A 21,084-nucleotide genomic window follows, 5' to 3' on the forward strand; every position below is an offset into this window, starting at 1 on the left:
TCCATGCGAAAATCAGTCTAAACATATATAGTGCTTCATAAGAGGTAAGAAAAATAGCAACAGGAGAAAGCAAATAACTAAGAGCAATTATTACAAAGAAGAATGACTAAAATCTGAATATTAAGATACTAATGTTGACAGTGCTTAGTAAGTAAAATAACTTAAAACTTAAAAAAAAAACATATGTATCCATGTGAAAGATGTGTCCTATCTTTCTTTTTAATCTCCTTTTCATTTATTCAACTAGTTCCAGATTATTTTGGAATGAACTCTTGCTGGTTCAATTATCCCTATGCCTTAGCTTTTCTGAGTATCTTTACCACCTTGTTCCTTAACATAAAATGTTGGCTATCATGACTTAACTTTGATTTATTCGTTTTTAAAGCAAGATCCGTTCTTTCATCAGTTTTAAAATATCAGAATTTATCCAGTGGACAGTATGTTTTTTTTATTTTTATGACTAAATTTGCAACTAAAATCTTTAGTGTGCTCTAATACTTTAGAGACTATTAGTCTGTCTTAGTCTTCACTTCTGAAGTCATCTAGTTTATGTTTTGGGATGCCATAAGAATCATATTTCATTAATCAATCACACTGTTTAAGTAATTGTTTCAAATTTTCATAAAAACTACTATTTGAAGAGGGAGGACTATAAATTATAATTAATACAAAGGACATTTGTGGTGATAGAATAAGATTCAGGCCAATACATTCCAAATCCATACAATTTGACCAAGCGATTTCATTACACTGGATACCAGTTTTCACATAGATCATAACTCCACCCCCCTTAGAACCAACTCTATTTTTCTTATGCAGTTTAAAAGCAGGCACTTCTAATGCTGCTGACGGGGAGTATACATGAAGCCATGTCTCAGATAAACAAAGGACATCTAAATTAGAGTCCAGTAAAAGATATTTGTATAGCGCTTTTCACAATACATATTGTTTCAAAGCAGCTTCACAGAAAGTGCATTTCAGAAATGTACATAGAAAAATACAGTTAGTTAATCATGTATTTATTTAGGGCATAACATATCGCCAGCGTCGAGTCGTCTCTTCACGGGCGTCGCGTCGTCTCTTCACGGGCGTCGAGTCGTCTCTTCACGGGCGTCGCGTCATTTCTTCACGGGCGTCGCGTCGTCTCTTCACGGGCATCGAGTCGTCTCTTCACGGGCGTCGCGTCGTCTCTTCACGGGCATCGAGTCGTCTCTTCACGGGCGTCGCGTCATTTCTTCACGGGCATCGAGTCGTCTCTTCACGGGCGTCGCGTCGTCTCTTCACGGGTGTTGGGGCATCTGAAGTTTCCATGAGAGGCTGGATACAAACTGGAGCTGACGAACTCTATTTACCTCGGGACTAACGTCCCGAGATAACAACAGAAAAGTAGATGGGAAATAATTAGCATAGCTGCTGTTCATAATATTAATGCATTCGATCTGATTCAACTGTAGTATAAAAGGCAAGTATTATGTGAATGCTTAGCTAAAGAGATGCGTCTTTAATCTAGTTTTAAAATCATCAGAACAGAAACTACAAACCTCCAGATCATCCGTCTGAGTGGAAGCAGCTCCTCTGGATCTGGAGTGGCCTGAGGCTGGAATATTTCAGACATCACATAGTTAGTTATGTTTTGATAATAATCAATGATCAATGTCAGTGGTCAATTACAAATTGTTACAATAGTTACTCATAATCGAATTCATAATCGCGTCGCTATATCAACTAAAATTCAAATCATCATCGCACGCACATCTGAAGTCGGCATCAATTAATCTACTTGTACTTGCAAAACACCCCGATGTACATGCGAAAATGTCATCATTCAAAACAAATAAAACTATCCGGACATAAATACAAAAGATGGAGTATTTGCATGCTGATGATGACTATAGTGACGTTTAAAGCCCGACACGCGCGCTGTGACTCAGATAAACAAAGAACATCTAAATTAGAGTCCAGTGAAAGATGATGAATTTATTTTCAAATGATCACCTAAGAGACCCTTTGGCTTACCTTTATTCCCTGTCCGAAAGATCCTCCATGTTGAGTGACTCTGAGCTAAAGAACTCCACCAAGGTCAGCAACTTGACGGCTGGGTGATCTGGCTCAGGCTCTGGGTCCAGATCTGCTGGAGGGACGAAAGGCTCCACAACATCCCCAGCACTACTGTGACAACAGCAGCCGAAGTGTTGTTTCATAGCCTTCCACACTCTCATGAGGAAAGAACGAATTCCTTTCCTCTTCCGACGTTCTGTAGGTTTTTCTGAAATCACACAATTGAAAAGACATCTATTAGAAACATCTCTGACCTCAAATTAAACAGTGACACAATGACACTTATATTTACTGTTGAATTATTATCTGTAATGTTACAAATCAAGTAATGCAAATATATTATACGACGGCCCTGCTTCTGCTTAATGCCTGCATAAATGCCCCAAAGTCTTATTTCACAATATTAAGCATTGACATCCAGTAAACATCCTTTTAAACATGTTTTTTCTCGGTTATACAAATGTTCAGGGAACATTCTGTTTTATAATTTTGCAAACATTATGGGATGGTTACTTTTGAATGTTCTGTCAATGTTCTGAAAAATATGTTAGACAAACGTCCGACTAAAATATTTTGGAAATCATTTCGGAAAGAAAATTTCAGCTAAATTTTGCTGAGCAACGGTAAATATGACTAGACCTTAACCTGTTAAAAGCTTGAAGCAGTCTTATGCACGAAATCTGTGTCCGTACACTTTACACCCCCCAGCCTTATTTCAATCTCACCTGTTGAGTTCTTGTTCGCAGGAGAAGCCTCCACGGCACCCTGAGCTGTTCGGCGAGTCGAGGTCACTGTTGGCTCCACAGGAACTTGACCTGGCAGCGGAGGGCACATCATCTCTTGGAGGCGGTCGGAGCTCCACTCGACGCTGTACGTCCCTCCATCTGGGCTCTCCTGGCTGCCGCTCTGCCTCTCCCCGTAAGCCTGACCTGTGAACACAGAGACAGAAAACTCAGAAGGCAGAGGAGCGAAATCATCAGAACAGAAACTACAAACCTCCAGATCATCCATCTGGGTGGAAGCAGCTCCTCCGGATCTGGAGCGGCCTGAAGCTGCAATATTTCAGACATCACATAATTAGTTATGTTTTGATAATAATCAATGATCAATGTCAGTGGTCAATTACAAATTGTTACAATTGTTACTCAAATTGAAAGGTTTATTTCACATGCAAGGAATCAAATACATGTGATCACTTAGCTGGGAAAATTGGCGGATCAAATCGGGTTAACGTTACCTCGCACAAGTTTCTGCACATTCATTTAGTCCATCATCATACCATAAGTGGGGACGTTCTGGGAACATCACATTTCCAAATAAAACATGGTCCCCTAAACGTTACGATAACGTCCTGAACAAGGCCGGATTTACCACCGGGCCGATTGGGCCGGTGCCCGGGGGCCTCCGACCTCTAGGGGGCCTCCAAGACCCCACTACTGTGTGACCTTTTTTTTATTTATTTTTTTGTTTGTTTTTTATTCAATTAAAAGAAAATTAATTAATGAGTTTGTGTGTATGTGTGTTAACAATAATTTATTTGCACACAAAAAAGTATGATGATCAGTTTTTTGGCTGTGTCGGCTGTGTCTGATGATGACGAGCCAACTTACCGCGAAAACTGTTGATAGCGGCAAGAAAAAATACAACAACATGGATAAAAAACGGTGGAGCCACAAAACGCAAAGCTAAAGGGGAGAAGGATAGCAGAGAGAATTTAATTTGGAGTAATATTTCAACCATCTCCACTTTTTTCAAAAGTCGACTCGGACTCATCTCTTCAACCGGAGTCGATTGTTAACCACACCGGCGGTGACGTACATTACCAGTTTGACAGCCTCAAAATGTAGGCCTATCTATTACTTTTTCCCTAATTAAAAACCCTGATTTTTAGATGCCCGGATCGGCGAAGAAGCCTAAATCTGCGTCCACCGCCGATCCCAAATAAATAATTCTGATTTAGCTAGAGCCCAGCACCCACACCACCCCTCTTGTCCCTGTTGCTTTTTAAATCATGTAACATTGTTGTATTAATGTTGACGGTTCATTTTTATGACCAGATACCCGTTCTAGGCTTATCAATGCATAATATGTGGGACTCGTTCTCTAGTTGAGGGTAACGTTAGGCTTCTTTCAATTAATATTTCACATTTTAAAAGTAGCCTATCTTTCACCTTTTTCCGTCAGTTCACTGCAGAGAAGTACGGAAGCCCTGAACCGCAACGTAAAAATAAAAAAAAATAAAAATATATATATATATATATATATATATACACATAGTATTTCGAGATTAAAGTCGAAACATTTCGAGAATACAGAAGAAGTTGCGTGAGCATTCATAACAGTGCGCGTCCACTAGCGCAGAGCGCATGTTTCCAATTCATTACTCACGGTGTGTAGCCTAATGCATGGCACCTGTGTAGAATTTCCTTTTTTTTTAATCCTCAGGTTGTGCTCAAAACCCTATAACACTTTTGATGTTCCCGGTTAAAAATGGCCAGCCTATAAAAACTTTCATTATTATAAAAACTTGCACTTGTTATGCTATATCATCACCCAATATTGGATTCAATCTTTTTGTCAGCTTGTTTTCTTTAAATTAGGACCAGTTTTATATTTCTATTTGCATCTGATTAATCGTAGGCCTCATCTATCTGAGAGTAGGCTTCTCATTTTGGTTAAAAAACTGGCGACCATTTAAAGTGAATTGGAGTGATTGAAAATAAGAGAAAAAAATAGTTTTCAGGAGCATGTTCATTATGTTCGTGTACATACATGTGTGCTTGCAAACATCAAGCCCTTGGACCTGTGCATGTGTGGATGCACACACACACTACCCAAACACACACATGTTAAAACACACAAACTTTTTTCTGATTTTGTTCTGTGATAGTTTCCTTTTTGTCTTTTGTTTTATAGATATTTATAGATCTCCTTTGCTGTCACAGTTAACATCACAAGAAATGGAGTTGGAGAAAGTGGTTTTGATTTAAACTAAAGAAAAACCCACAGCTTCCTTTTACTGTTTCTAAAAATTAAGATGCTGTGTTAGTTTGGGCTACGAGGGGGGAGGGGGGCCTCCAAGATTTTGTGCCCAGGGGCCTCTGCTTTCTAAATCCGTGCCTGGTCCTGAATGAGCCGTCGCATAGACTGTGCGAACTGTGCAACCGCACAGGGCCTCGCGCCACTAGGGGGCCTCGCAATCCTGCTGTTTTTTTTTCTGTTTTTTTTTCACTTTTTAAAACATCTCGCTGCACGAATGTAACAATTCTACAAATAAATAAAACATCTCCAGTTAACTGGCCAGTTAACTATTTTTTAAATAAGAGACGATCTAGCGCTGATATGTGTTTTTTATCAAGTGATCAAAGTGCTCCTTGCAGCTGCGATCAGTGGCGCGGATACAGTGTTTTCTCGTGTGGCTCGCGCACACGCCGCACTGTCTTCCTTTGGACGCGCGCTTCAATCCGTTGCGGATACTCTAACATAATGCACACAAATGTATCCCTGCTTGATATACAACCTGATGAACATAATCGGTTTTGATAAAAAAAACATTTTTAAAACTAACGTTATACGAGAAAAATAAAATAAAAATATATACGAGCGCGGACTCGAACCCAGAACCTCTGACACGCTTGGTGAAAGTTCTACCACTGGACCATTAAGATATACGTTAGTTAAGTAGGCGGATCTATGTATGTATTCGGACAAATTCTCGAGCTGACTTTATGTAAAGGACTCGTTGCACAGTTGATTTTTTTCCCTTTGAAATAAATAGCAAAAAGTCATAGCTGAGACTATGTGCATGAATCATGATTATGCTGTATTATTCTACTTGATAAAAACGTATTGCAGCGAGATTATGCGTGCAATAGAACTAGAACAGCTACGTCCGTGTGACTGTTATTCATGCGCAATTGAGCATCCACATCAAAGAGCAGGGCCTCGCATTTCAAGTTCACACAGGGCCTCGCACCCCACCTGCGACGGCGATGCCTACAATATCACATCAGCAAGAGTGCCGTTTTCCGTGCACAACTGCAAATGTGATATTTATTTTACATATAACAGTTAAATTAACAATAAATGAACATTGTGAGTTATTGAACGAATCAATTTAATATGTTAGACAAACGTCCGACTAAAATATTTTGGAAATCATTTCGGAAAGAAAATTTCAGCTAAATTTTGCTGAGCAACGGTAAATATGACTAGACCTTAACCTGTTAAAAGCTTGAAGCAGTCTTATGCACGAAATCTGTATCCGTAAACTTTACACCCCCCAGCCTTATTTCAATCTCACCTGTTGAGTTCTTGTTCGCAGGAGAAGCCTCCACGGCACCCTGAGCTGTTCGGCGAGTCGAGGTCACTGTTGGCTCCACAGGAACTTGACCTGGCAGCGGAGGGCACATCATCTCTTGGAGGCGGTCGGAGCTCCACTCGACGCTGTACGTCCCTCCATCTGGGCTCTGCTGGCTGCCGCTCTGCCTCTTCCCGGAAGCCTGACCTGTGAACACAGAGACATCATCAAAACAAACAAAATCACCAGAACAGAAACTACAAACCTCCAGATCATCCGTCTGAGTGGAAGCAGCTCCTCCGGATCTGGAGTGGCCTGAAGCTGCAATATTTCAGACATCACATAGTTAGTTATGTTTTGATAATAATCAATGATCAATGTCAGTGGTCAATTACAAATTGTTACAATTGTTACTCAAATTGAAAGGTTTATTTCACATGCAAGGAATCAAATACATGTGATCACTTAGCTGGGAAAATTGGCGGATCAAATCGGGTTAACGTTACCTTGCACAAGTTTCTGCACATTAATTTAGTCCATCATCATACCATAACAAACCATAAACAAATGAAAAACTAGAGCACTCACCTCCTCTTTCACCCATGTGAGCCATCAACGTCCTACTCCAACCTGCAATAGAAACAATACAAAATACAATACAAAAACAATAATACAATACAACCCTCCTCTGAAATACTACCAAAAAAAGTCAAATAATAAATAAATAAAACAAAAATAATCAAATTAAACACAAAATTAAATAAAACTACAAACTCCTAGTTTAACTCCCAAATAATAACAATTAACGTTAGATAAAAGCGTCCTCAGAAATAATATGAATATGAAAAAAAGGAAAATATATATCCTCCGATCTGCTCCTTCTAGAATATAACAGGTTTTCTCTCAGGAATTCTCCGAATAGCTTCAAAATCGCAAGATCTGCACAGAAATACTCGGCAAAAGTCAATCTGAATTTGCCTCGTCTCAATCAACAGACAGCGATGTTTGAGTGTATATTTTTGTCAGAATTAATATCATTTGACGCGTCGCTAATAGCAACTAAAATTCGAATCATAATCGCACGCACATCTGAATTCGGCATAAATTAATTTACTACGCAACCAATCGCAGCGTTCGGGAGGAATCACATGACCTCCAGTCAGCTGATCATCAAATCCTGCGTCCTGTAGCTCGGGTCATAGCGATGGTATTATAATCATTTAATCGTGATATTACTTGCAAAACACCCCGATGTACATGCGAAAATGTCATCAAAACAAATAAAACTATCCGGACATAAATACAAAAGATGGAGTATTTGCATGCTGATTTTTAAACATGTGGTGACTGTTTAAATATGAATATATTCAGTAAACACAAGACAAAAGCACTATCTTGCCTTTTTGAAATAGCTTCTGAAAAGTCAAATCCATTTGAAGCTCATTTCACAATGTCAGTGCGAAACCATGGCGAGCAGAGAAAATGTGAATTAAATGTGTAGCTATGTGTCTGTATCATGTTCCAGTCCGTCCACAACTTTTGGCTTTGAATCTGTGGAAGAAGAAAATCAGTATCGTCAGATATTAACTTACAGGCATGTGTATCCGAAGCGATCTTCTTTTTCTAGAATTTTTCTTCTCATCTTTCTTAGAATCCATTGCTGTGCTGCCCATTTCCCAAAATAAAGTTTTATTTTATTTATTTATTTTTATCAATTGTATGAAGGTAAAATGATGCCATAATGAATTGCATGCGCAGGGTAAGATTTGTGAAAGTGTACATAAAATTGCAAGCGTAAATTAAATTTGCATGCGCAAGAGAAGATTTGTAAAGGTGTAAATCGCCTTTCAAGTGTAAGAAAAAAAATATTTGCAGCATTTAACTGTTATTCGTAAGTGTAATTCATGTATTGTGAAGCTGCAGCTTCATGCTAACGCAAAATAAATAGGATCTGTATTCTTCTGACTTCCATTTTTCCGCGCTAACACTTTTGGCACGGTTTTTGCGCACAAATACGGCAAAAAGCGCTTATGTGAACAGCAATTTGCGACCGAAAACAACAGAGTTAGGAACTGCAAAACAGATTTATTGCGTAAAATCAAACTTTGTGTAAAAAAATAAACTGTTGCAAATGTCTATATGACTTGTTGTGTACATGAGGCAAAAAAAGTTCCCGAAATAACCCGATTTGTACAGTTGCGTCTTTCCTTTACCTGCGCTTCCAGTTTTGGCACGGTTCTCTCACTCATTGAGTTTTGCAAGCGCGAAGAGGAGGGAGGGTCCACCTTCTTCATGTAGCCAATCAGATTAGCTTCTCGCTGACTCTAGGTTTACTCTTATCTGATTGGTTCAATAAACACGCCAGTTACCAGAACACATCTTTATCTTCATTTGGCTCAGAAACGTTCTTGTTGCCGAAATGGTACTTTTAATGCACACATACATGTTAAATAAATAGATAAATAGATCATGATTGCTTAATAGCCTGTGAACCATTAGGCTGCCTATATGAGTTCATACTGAATTTCGAGCTGGTGTGTTAAGAAAATTAAGTATCTGCACTACTGCATGCATAGGCTACTATTATTATTTAACTTAAATGAGTTACAATAATATTTTTTCAATTTTCAATATTGTATTTTAAGAGCATCTCTGAATTATGCACCATTTACCACCTGCAATGCCATCGTGCAACCACTAGATGGCTGTATAGCCCCATATATAATCATATCAAGAGGCTGTATATTCCCTGGTTGCTGGGTTTTTATTCAGACATAATTTGTTACTTTTTGTGAAAGTTTTTAATTTAGTATTAGTTTTTCATTACAGTCAAATCTGGACACAGAGAAAGCATTTTGTTATTCATGCTAGCTACATAAAATAGCTTGATCAGTCACACGAAAGTAATCACTAATCAGAATGAATATTGACAGTGCGACCAAGACAATATTTCAAAATATATAAATAAATAGTGTTAATTACCATGAACAGAGACCTGATGTGAAAAACACTGCATCAGAATGGTATTATTACATAAAGAATGGGTTTTAAATGTTTTGATTGTAAAGTTTAACATCTGCTCAGTGGTGTAACAGATTATATAATATATCAAATTTCAATCCAATAACGTTAACACCAGCTTGAAATTCAGTATGAATGTTAGTCAGCCTTAATCAGCCTAATGGTGCACAGCTTATTAAGCAATCATGATGTATGTTTATTTATTTGTTTGTTTATTTATCTATTTATTTAACATGTATGTGTGCACTAAAAGTACCATTTCGGCAACGAGAACGTTTCTGAGCCAAATGAAGATAAAGATGTGTTCTGGTGACTGGCGTGTTTATTGAACCAATCAGGTAAGAGTAAACCTAGAGTCAGCGAGAAGCTCATCTGATTGGCTACATGAAGAAGGTGGACCCTCCCTCCTCTTCGCGCTTGCAAAACTCAATGAGTGAGAGAACCGTGCCAAAACTGGAAGCGCAGGTAAAGGAAAGACGCAACTGTACAAATCGGGTTATTTCGGGAACTTTTTTTGCCTCATGTACACAACAAGTCATATAGACATTTGCAACAGTTTATTTTTTTACACAAAGTTTGATTTTACGCAATAAATCTGTTTTGCAGTTCCTAACTCTGTTGTTTTCGGTCGCAAATTGCTGTTCACAGGCCTGCAGTGCTTTTTGCCGTATTTGTGCGCAAAAACCGTGCCAAAAGTGTTAGCGCGGAAAAATGGAAGTCAGAAGAATACAGATCCTATTTATTTTGCGTTAGCATGAAGCTGCAGCTTCACAATACATGAATTACACTTACGAATAACAGTTAAATGCTGCAAATATTTTTTTTCTTACACTTGAAAGGCGATTTACACCTTTACAAATCTTCTCTCTCGCATGCAAATTTAATTTACGCTTGCAATTTTATGTACACTTTCACAAATCTTACCCTGCGCATGCAATTCATTATGGCATCATTTTACCTTCATACAATTGCTCCTTGTATAAGGGCAACAGAATAATAGGCTAATTATCAGTAATATTACAATTTCGATCTCTCGTTCGAAATGATACTGCGCTCATTTCTCTCCGTTTCTGAAAACAAACACTTGCACCCTGGTTGAAAAAAAAAACTTGCACGTGAGAGATCAGAAAAGGTGACGAGGATAAGATGCTCTCTCCGGTTCTCTGTGAAAGAATCAGTGCGCGCGACTCTCACTATCAAGCATGATGAAAACTGCGCCGCATCTACCTGTCAGTCAAATGACGTAGTGTGCAGGGGGCTGGGCTACAATGCACATTAGTTACTACGGTTACAAGCGCGGATGTTGCAGTGAGAAGAAAATCGGTTTATTTCAAAGGTAGGGAGAAAGTCTTGGCTATACAAAAAGGGTACTGAACATATTAGCAGGAAAAAAAAAATAGTGAGGCATTGTGTCCCTGTCACACTATTGGGTAAATTGTAATAATAGAACCTGCAATTAAAGTTGTGTAGCAAAATGCATGAAACAGCTAAATGTAGTGTATAGAATATTAAATAATTGTTTTGACGAACAGTTATTGAATTAATGCTGTATTACTGTAATAGGCCTAATTAATAAATTGTAAAATAATAGTTGGCTAGCCTAATAATAACATTAAAAAATAATAAAAAAATTTAAAAAACATTACAACTTGCCTCAGTTAATTGTGATAGCTTGCCTGACCTGGATTTCATGAAAAATGTTCTTGTCCTGGGAACAAAACCTTTCAGTTAAAATGTACCTTCATGTGTGATAAAAAACAACAACAACAACAACAACCATGCAGTCAAATACAAATATACTGTATGTCTAGATATTTATCATTATAGGCCTATATTATGGGGGTCTATATTATGGCCTATATTATGCTCCAGCACCTACCCTTTTGCCCCTTGGTGCCCAAAGTGCCCTTTTGTCAAGGCAAAATTTCCTCTCCTTTTTTTTTTATTAAAGGCCCTTTTGTGGATGCCTGCCCAATCTAACTATTAGTAAAATTAATGAATAATAATTTAGCCGTAAATAAAAAGACCCACATGATGACCTTTCACCTTACGAACTCATCCGGGACGATTCCTCACGCTGCACGCGCATTTTTTAATTTCGCGCGGCTACGCGCACTACCAGAGGATATCTTCAACTCTGCGGCTGCTGGTAAGTGGTGTTTCATTCTCAACGAAGTGCTTTTGATGTTTGTTTACTTATTATTATTATTTTACAAGAACGACGTGAAGAGAGCATGCAGACAGAGATGTTGTTTATATTGCTGTGTGTAGGCTGTAGAAGTAACGTTAGCTTGCTGTTTGAGAGAGACAAGTTTCAGAGGGTCTGGTCTTTTTATGTTATTTGACTAAAAACTATTATTTATACTTTAAACTATTGTTATTATTTCTACAGTATTAATAAAAAAAAAAAACGTAGAGTGCCTTAAAAATTATTATCACAACACTGGTAAGGCTTACCAGTATCTTATGTTTTGTGTGCAGCAGTCTCTGTGAACATCTCCCCTAACAGCCTGGGCAGAGTCAGCTTTACAGCAGGTCAGTGAGCTAGTGAGCCAGTTCTAAACACTGTCAGCAATCTTTACATCTTGTCATGGTCACATAAAAATGGTTTAATCAGCTAATATATCTACTATATGTTTGTTTTAATGTCTACAGTCTCAGATCAGCTCCAGCAGTATCATCATCATCATCATCATCATCATCATCATCAGCAGCAGTAACAACAACAACAGCAAAGGCAGCAAACTCACTTAAGGACTTTAGTAAGAATTTACCAGAACAGGTACCACATTAATGTAAAAAATCTTGTAAAGTATTAATTGCTGTATTTTTTCTGTTTGCTTTGTTTTTATTTTCATTGTATAAATGTAACTCTTGTATTTTTGTAAATCAGTTTATGCCATGAAAATAGCCACAGATGCTGACATGGCATTAAATAAAACTATACTGTACTGAACGAAACATGGGCCACGTTGATTTTGTCCTACACAGTTTACTATTACAGCTGTTCTTTATTATTCTGTTTAACAGAGAAGAAAAAATCCATCAGGTTGGGACAACTTAAGATACTTCAGTTTCTAATCCCAGAGTTATTAATAGGTGCACATACATTTTTTTTTTTCTCTTAAACTTAAAATTAGTCTTTTCTGTTCTGTTTCTTTTTCAAAACTGCATCAATGCATTTGCTGCCGTATCGATACAGAATCATCCATATTGATATATTGCTGTATTGATATTTTGAGCACAGCCCTATTTAAAGCCTTGTTCCCTGTGCCCCCTTTTATACTTTGAGCACCTGCCCCTCCAGAGGTCTCTGCACGGCCCTGAGCAAGAGTGCCGTTTTCCGTGCACAACTGCAAATGTGAAATTTATTTTATATAACAGTTAAATTAACAATAAATGAACATTGTGAGTTATTGAACGAATCAATTTAATGATTCAACGAACAATCACTTCTTTCCTGAATGAATCGTTTGAACAAATCGTTTGAATTAATGACTCCCTCAGCTCACTTATTAAGACAGTGACTTGCCGCCACCTACTGGCAGTTTTAGTTTCACATTCAAAGTACCCTTTAATTAGAACGTTAAAATGAGAAATTAGTTCATATTTAAATATTGAATAAAAAACAACAACAACAATCTCATAGCTTTATTTATGCAATTGTAAATGCAGTGTAAATATATGAATGCCAGATCTGATGCCGCTTCTGTGTCACCTCTGCACTGCAAAGATGGATTTTGATTTAATGATTTAATTTGACTGTTAACAGTGGTATTATGTTATTATTCTAATCAAATTTAATTTGAATGTTAGAATTTGACATAAAAGGTTATGCATACATCTACAAATGTCCATATATAGGTGAAAATGCCCCTGGAAATAAATCAATTTAAGGTGGCAAATATTACCCCTTAATAAAAAATAATAATTTCTGTCACTGTTGTGAATGTGAACTGACCACTGCATAGAATATAAAAAATATGAATATCTTCTTCAGTCAGCTGTCAACAACAGGCCTAAACCAGCCATGGCACCCAGCACAAAAACACAATCAGTAAAATATTATCTAATGATTATCAACAAAACTTTGAAAATATCGAGACATATTTGGTCAATATTGCACACCCCTAATGAACGGTATTAATTTTGATTTCTTCGTGTCTTAAAAATGTCTTAAAAAGCCTTAAATCTGACTTTACAAAGTGTGCAGAAACCCTGTTTAGATACATCAGTTTGTTCAAGGAGCCTACACATGGGTTTGTTCATTTATACAACAGTTTGTTCAAGTATAGGCTACATTAGTTTCCTCGAGTAGGCTACGCAATGGTTTCCTCAAGTACATATTGGTTTGTTCAAGTATATATTTGTTTGTTCTACTAAATATTCGTTTAGACACATCGGTTTGCTCAAGTATTTATTGGTTTGTTTGAGTATATATATATTTTTCTTTTCCAAGTATACATTCACATTGTTTTGTTCAAGTATATTGGTTTCTTAAGTAGGCTATTGGTGTCTTCAAGTATTGGTTTGATCATTGGTTTGATTAGTTATTGTCATGATAGGTTGCAGGAACACACACAACGATGAAGAATCAGATTCAAAGCAGCCTTTAATGGTATCCACAGGTAACTTAACACAAAGGCAGGCGAGGAAACACAACCGTATAACGAGACCGGACAATTCACAAATGAAACACAAGGCCTTAAATACAAGGAACAAACAAAGGGAACTAATTAGGACACAGAACAGAATGAACAGAATGACTAATCAAATACTAACCATAGAAACTAATAACGAACTCAGGCAGGAAGGAAAACAGCAATGACATAAACCAAACTCAAGCAGAGCATAACTGTGACAGTATGCCCCCCCTCCCGGTGCATAAGCTAGCATAATAACTGACTGTTTTTTTTTATTTTATTTAACAACCATGGAGAGGGCTGTGTCATGAACCTAATTTTTCTATTCTTTGAAAGAATTTATTTAAAGGGATCATGTCACACTTTTTATAATCCAACTAAGATCCACTTATAATGTTTGTCAAGATTTTTATTGAGCTGAATGATGACAGCACTGTTTTCTGCAGAGCTGCTTTACAGCTGAATGGAACTCATTACATAATTGATGAACTTTACACAATTACTGAACTGAATCAACTATGAACTGACTCCAGCTGAATAATGACACTACTGTCTTAGAGCTGAATCTTAGAGAATTGAAGTGTGTTTGCATTATTGATCCTTATCTTTTAGTTTATCACTGTAAAGCTGCTTTGAAACAATATTGTATGAAGTGCTGTATAAATAAAGATGATCGTCTTAACTTTAAATGTTTTTATTTGATTTCTGTACCTTTTTTGTATTAACAAGACATAGCTGCTTATACAAAGTAAGAGACCAATGACATATATATACACACAAATATTAAAGTACAAATAAAGGGTAGGAAAAAAACTACTATATCTATACATCTACATATTTTGCTGTGTAAAATCATACTACTATTAAAACAAAGCAAATATGGCTGTGATGACTTCTTTCCTGTCTTGCAGTCTCTCATGTTTATTTGTTCATAGGGACAGTGCACATTGATAAACACAAAGGATCTTATATTAATACACACACACACAAAAGAGAGAGAGAGAAAAAAATCACATTCTAAAAAAAAACTAAAAAAACAAGTACATGATTCCATGCGAAAATCAGTCTAAACATATATAGTGCTTCATAAGAGGTAAGAAAAATAGCAACAGGAGAAAGCAAATAACTAAGAGCAATTATTACAAAGAAGAATGACTAAAATCTGAATATTAAGATACTAATGTTGACAGTGCTTAGTAAGTAAAATAACTTAAAACTTAAAAAAAAAACATATGTATCCATGTGAAAGATGTGTCCTATCTTTCTTTTTAATCTCCTTTTCATTTATTCAACTAGTTCCAGATTATTTTGGAATGAACTCTTGCTGGTTCAATTATCCCTATGCCTTAGCTTTTCTGAGTATCTTTACCACCTTGTTCCTTAACATAAAATGTTGGCTATCATGACTTAACTTTGATTTATTAGTTTTTAAAGCAAGATCCGTTCTTTCATCAGTTTTAAAATATCAGAATTTATCCAGTGGACAGTATGTTTTTTTTATTTTTATGACTAAATTTGCAACTAAAATCTTTAGTGTGCTCTAATACTTTGGAGAATATTAGTCTGTCTTAGTCTTCACTTCTGAAGTCATCTAGTTTATGTTTTGGGATGCCATAAGAATCATATTTCATTAATCAATCACACTGTTTAAGTTATTGTTTCAAATTTTCATAAAAACTACTATTTGAAGAGGGAGGACTATAAATTACAATTAATACAAAGGACATTTGTGGTGATAGAATAAGATTCAGGCCAATACATTCCAAATCCATACAATTTGACCAAGCGATTTCATTACACTGGATACCAGTTTTCACATAGATCATAACTCCACCCCCCTTAGAACCAACTCTATTTTTCTTATGCAGTTTAAAAGCAGGCACTTCTAATGCTGCTGACGGGGAGTATACATGAAGCCATGTCTCAGATAAACAAAGGACATCTAAATTAGAGTCCAGTAAAAGATATTTGTATAGCGCTTTTCACAATACATATTGTTTCAAAGCAGCTTCACAGAAAGTGCATTTCAGAAATGTACATAGAAAAATACAGTTAGTTAATCATGTATTTATTTAGGGCATAACATATTGCCAGCGTCGAGTCGTCTCTTCACGGGCGTCGAGTCGTCTCTTCACGGGCGTCGCGTCGTCTCTTCACGGGCGTCGAGTCGTCTCTTCACGGGCGTCGCGTCGTCTCTTCACGGGCGTCGCGTCATTTCTTCACGGGCGTCGCGTCGTCTCTTCACGGGCGTCGCGTCGTTTCTTCACGGGCATCGAGTCGTCTCTTCACGGGCGTCGCGTCGTTTCTTCACGGGCATCGAGTCGTCTCTTCACGGGCGTCGCGTCGTCTCTTCACGGGTGTTGGGGCATCTGAAGTTTCCATGAGAGGCTGGATACAAACTGGAGCTGACGAACTCTATTTACCTCGGGACTAACGTCCCGAGATAACAACAGAAAAGTAGATGGGAAATAATTAGCATAGCTGCTGTTCATAATATTAATGCATTCGATCTGATTCAACTGTAGTATAAAAGGCAAGTATTATGTGAATGCTTAGCTAAAGAGATGCGTCTTTAATCTAGTTTTAAAATCATCAGAACAGAAACTACAAACCTCCAGATCATCCGTCTGAGTGGAAGCAGCTCCTCTGGATCTGGAGTGGCCTGAGGCTGGAATATTTCAGACATCACATAGTTAATTATGTTTTGATAATAATCAATGATCAATGTCAGTGGTCAATTACAAATTGTTACAATAGTTACTCATAATCGAATTCATAATCGCGTCGCTATATCAACTAAAATTCAAATCATCATCGCACGCACATCTGAAGTCGGCATCAATTAATCTACTTGTACTTGCAAAACACCCCGATGTACATGCGAAAATGTCATCATTCAAAACAAATAAAACTATCCGGACATAAATACAAAAGATGGAGTATTTGCATGCTGATGATGACTATAGTGACGTTTAAAGCCCGACACGCGCGCTGTGACTCAGATAAACAAAGAACATCTAAATTAGAGTCCAGTGAAAGATGATGAATTTATTTTCAAATGATCACCTAAGAGACCCTTTGGCTTACCTTTATTCCCTGTCCGAAAGATCCTCCATGTTGAGTGACTCTGAGCTAAAGAACTCCACCAAGGTCAGCAACTTGACGGCTGGGTGATCTGGCTCAGGCTCTGGGTCCAGATCTGCTGGAGGGACGAAAGGCTCCACAACATCCACAGCACTACTGTGACAACAGCAGCCGAAGTGTTGTTTCATAGCCTTCCACACTCTCATGAGGAAAGAACGAATTCCTTTCCTCTTCCGACGTTCTGTAGGTTTTTCTGAAATCACACAATTGAAAAGACATCTATTAGAAACATCTCTGACCTCAAATTAAACAGTGACACAATGACACTTATATTTACTGTTCAATTATTATCTGTAATGTTACAAATCAAGTAATGCAAATATATTATACGACGGCCCTGCTTCTGCTTAATGCCTGCATAAATGCCCCAAAGTCTTATTTCACAATATTAAGCATTGACATCCAGTAAACATCCTTTTAAACATGTTTTTTCTCGGTTATACAAATGTTCAGGGAACATTCTGTTTTATAATTTTGCAAACATTATGGGATGGTTACTTTTGAATGTTCTGTCAATGTTCTGAAAAATATGTTAGACAAACGTCCGACTAAAATATTTTGGAAATCATTTCGGAAAGAAAATTTCAGCTAAATTTTGCTGAGCAACGGTAAATATGACTAGACCTTAACCTGTTAAAAGCTTGAAGCAGTCTTATGCACGAAATCTGTGTCCGTACACTTTACACCCCCCAGCCTTATTTCAATCTCACCTGTTGAGTTCTTGTTCGCAGGAGAAGCCTCCACGGCACCCTGAGCTGTTCGGCGAGTCCAGGTCACTGTTGGCTCCACAGGAACTTGACCTGGCAGCGGAGGGCACATCATCTCTTGGAGGCGGTCGGAGCTCCACTCGACGCTGTACGTCCCTCCATCTGGGCTCTGCTGGCTGCCGCTCTGCCTCTCCCCGTAAGCCTGACCTGTGAACACAGAGACAGAAAACTCAGAAGGCAGAGGAGCGAAATCATCAGAACAGAAACTACAAACCTCCAGATCATCCATCTGGGTGGAAGCAGCTCCTCCGGATCTGGAGCGGCCTGAAGCTGCAATATTTCAGACATCACATAATTAGTTATGTCTTGATAATAATCAATGATCAATGTCAGTGGTCAATAACAAATTGTTACAATTGTTACTCAAATTGAAAGGTTTATTTCACATGCAAGGAATCAAATACATGTGATCACTTAGCTGGGAAAATTGGCGGATCAAATCGGGTTAACGTTACCTCGCACAAGTTTCTGCACATTCATTTAGTCCATCATCATACCATAAGTGGGGACGTTCTGGGAACATTACATTTCCAAATAAAACATGGTCCCCTAAACGTTCCGATAACGTCCTGAATGAGCCGTCGCATAGACTGTGCGAACTGTGCAACCGCACAGGACCTCGCGCCACTAGGGGGCCTCGCAATCCTGCTGTTTTTTTGTTTGTTTTTTACCATTTTTTAAAACATCTCGCTGCACGAATGTAACAATTCTACAAATAAATAAAACATCTCCAGTTAACTGGCCAGTTAACTATTTTTTAAATAAGAGACGATCTAGCGCTGATATGTGTTTTTTATCAAGTGATCAAAGTGCTCCTTGCAGCTGCGATCAGTGGCGCGGATACAGTGTTTTCTCGTGTGGCTTGCGCACACGCCGCACTGTCTTCCTTTGGACGCGCGCTTCAATCCGTTGCGGATACTCTAACATAATGCACACAAATGTGTCCCTGCTTGATATACAACCTGATGAACATAATCGGTTTTGATAATTTTTTTTGTTTTAAAACTAACGTTATACGAGAAAAATAAAATAAAAATATATACCAGCGCGGATTCGAACCCAGAACCTCTGACACGCTTGGTGAAAGTTCTACCACTGGACCATTAAGATATACATTAGTTAAGTAGGCGGATCTATGTATGTATTCGGACAAATTCTCGAGCTGACTTTATGTAAAGGACTCGTTGCACAGTTGATTTTTTTCCCTTTGAAATAAATAGCAAAAAGTCATAGCTGAGACTATGTGCATGAATCATGATTATGCTGTATTATTCTACTTGATAAAAACGTATTGCAGCGAGATTATGCGTGCAATAGAACTAGAACAGCTACGTCCGTGTGACTGTTATTCATGCGCAATTGAGCATCCACATCAAAGAGCAGGGCCTCGCATTTCAAGTTCACACAGGGCCTCGCACCCCACCTGCGACGGCGCTGCCTACAATATCACATCAGCAAGAGTGCCGTTTTCCGTGCACAACTGCAAATGTGATATTTATTTTATATAACAGTTAAATTAACAATAAATGAACATTGTGAGTTATTGAACGAATCAATTTAATATGTTAGACAAACGTCCGACTAAAATATTTTGGAAATCATTTCGGAAAGAAAATTTCAGCTAAATTTTGCTGAGCAACGGTAAATATGACTAGACCTTAACCTGTTAAAAGCTTGAAGCAGTCTTATGCACGAAATCTGTATCCGTACACTTTACACCCCCCCAGCCTTATTTCAATCTCACCTGTTGAGTTCTTGTTCGCAGGAGAAGCCTCCACGGCACCCTGAGCTGTTCGGCGAGTCCAGGTCACTGTTGGCTCCACAGGAACTTGACCTGGCAGCGGAGGGCACATCATCTCTTGGAGGCGGTCGGAGCTCCACTCGACGCTGTACGTCCCTCCATCTGGGCTCTGCTGGCTGCCGCTCTGCCTCTTCCCGGAAGCCTGACCTGGGAACACAGAGACATCATCAAAACAAACAAAATCACCAGAACAGAAACTACAAACCTCCAGATCATCCATCTGAGTGGAAGCAGCTCCTCCGGATCTGGAGTGGCCTGAAGCTGCAATATTTCAGACATCACATAGTTAGTTATGTTTTGATAATAATCAATGATCAATGTCAGTGGTCAATTACAAATTGTTACAATTGTTACTCAAATTGAAAGGTTTATTTCACATGCAAGGAATCAAATACATGTGATCACTTAGCTGGGAAAATTGGCGGATCAAATCGGGTTAACGTTACCTTGCACAAGTTTCTGCACATTAATTTAGTCCATCATCATACCATAACAAACCATAAACAAATGAAAAACTAGAGCACTCACCTCCTCTTTCACCCATGTGAGCCATCAACGTCCTACTCCAACCTGCAATAGAAACAATACAAAATACAATACAAAAACAAAAATACAATACAACCCTCCTCTGAAATACTACCAAAAAAAGTCAAATAATAAATAAATAAAACAAAAATAATCAAATTAAACACAAAATTAAATAAAACTACAAACTCCTAGTTTAACTCCCAAATAATAACAATTAGATAAAAGCGTCCTCAGAAATAATATGAATATGAAAAAAAGGAAAATATATACGGTATCCTCCGATCTGCTCCTTCTAGAATATAATAAGTTTTCTCTCAGGAATTCTCCGAATAGGTTCAAAATCGCAAGATCTGCACAGAAAATACTCGGCAAAAGTCAATCTGAATTTGCCTCGTCTCAATCAACAGACAGCGATGTTTGAGTGTAGATTTCTGATTTTGAAGTCAGAATTAATATCATATCACGCGTCGCTAATAGCAACTAAAATTCGAATCATCATCGCACGCACATCTGAAGTCGGCATCAACTAATTTACTACGCAACCAATCGCAGCGTTCGGGAGGAATCACATGACCTCCAGTCAGCTGATCATCAAATCCTGCGTCCTGTAGCTCGGGTCATCATAGCGATGGTATTATAATCATTTAATCGTGATATTACTTGCAAAACACCCCGATGTACATGCGAAAATGTAATCAAAACAAATAAAACTATCCGGACATAAATACAAAAGATGGAGTATTTGCATGCTGATGATGACTATATAGTGACGTTTAAAGCCCGACACGCTTCTGAAAGGATTGTTGTATGTCAAAACCCTCC

General features: G+C 37.9%; 1 protein-coding gene across 1 annotated transcript; it reads right to left on the reverse strand.

The window, feature by feature from the left end:
* Window positions 1–1,245: 1,245 nt before the first annotated feature.
* LOC309509789 (uncharacterized protein) lies at window positions 1,246–21,062 on the reverse strand. The gene is made up of 7 exons (XM_082184617.1): window positions 20,263–21,062; window positions 19,678–19,995; window positions 17,877–18,203; window positions 6,362–6,679; window positions 2,784–3,110; window positions 2,017–2,266; window positions 1,246–1,597 (listed from the first exon to the last, which is right to left on the reverse strand). The coding sequence occupies exons 1-6, from the start codon at window positions 20,285–20,287 to the stop codon at window positions 2,019–2,021; spliced, it is 1,563 nt and encodes a 520-aa protein (XP_082040743.1). The 5' UTR covers window positions 20,288–21,062; the 3' UTR covers window positions 1,246–1,597; window positions 2,017–2,018.
* Between the last annotated feature and the right edge of the window lie 22 nt (window positions 21,063–21,084).

Source organism: Leuciscus leuciscus (assembly GCF_965113295.1).
Source record: "Leuciscus leuciscus genome assembly, chromosome: 11".
Classification (NCBI taxonomy): Eukaryota; Metazoa; Chordata; class Actinopteri; order Cypriniformes; family Leuciscidae; genus Leuciscus; species Leuciscus leuciscus.

Bases quoted from the DNA above. Each gene is read 5' to 3' on its own strand.
- LOC309509789 (XM_082184617.1), bottom strand. From the start codon at position 20,287: ATGGCTCACATGGGTGAAAGAGGAG. The intron at 18,204-19,677 runs GTGAGATTGAAA...GAAATATTGCAG, and splicing joins TGCGAACAAGAACTCAACAG to CTTCAGGCCGCTCCAGATCC. The intron at 6,680-17,876 runs GTGAGATTGAAA...GAAATATTGCAG, and splicing joins TGCGAACAAGAACTCAACAG to CTTCAGGCCACTCCAGATCC.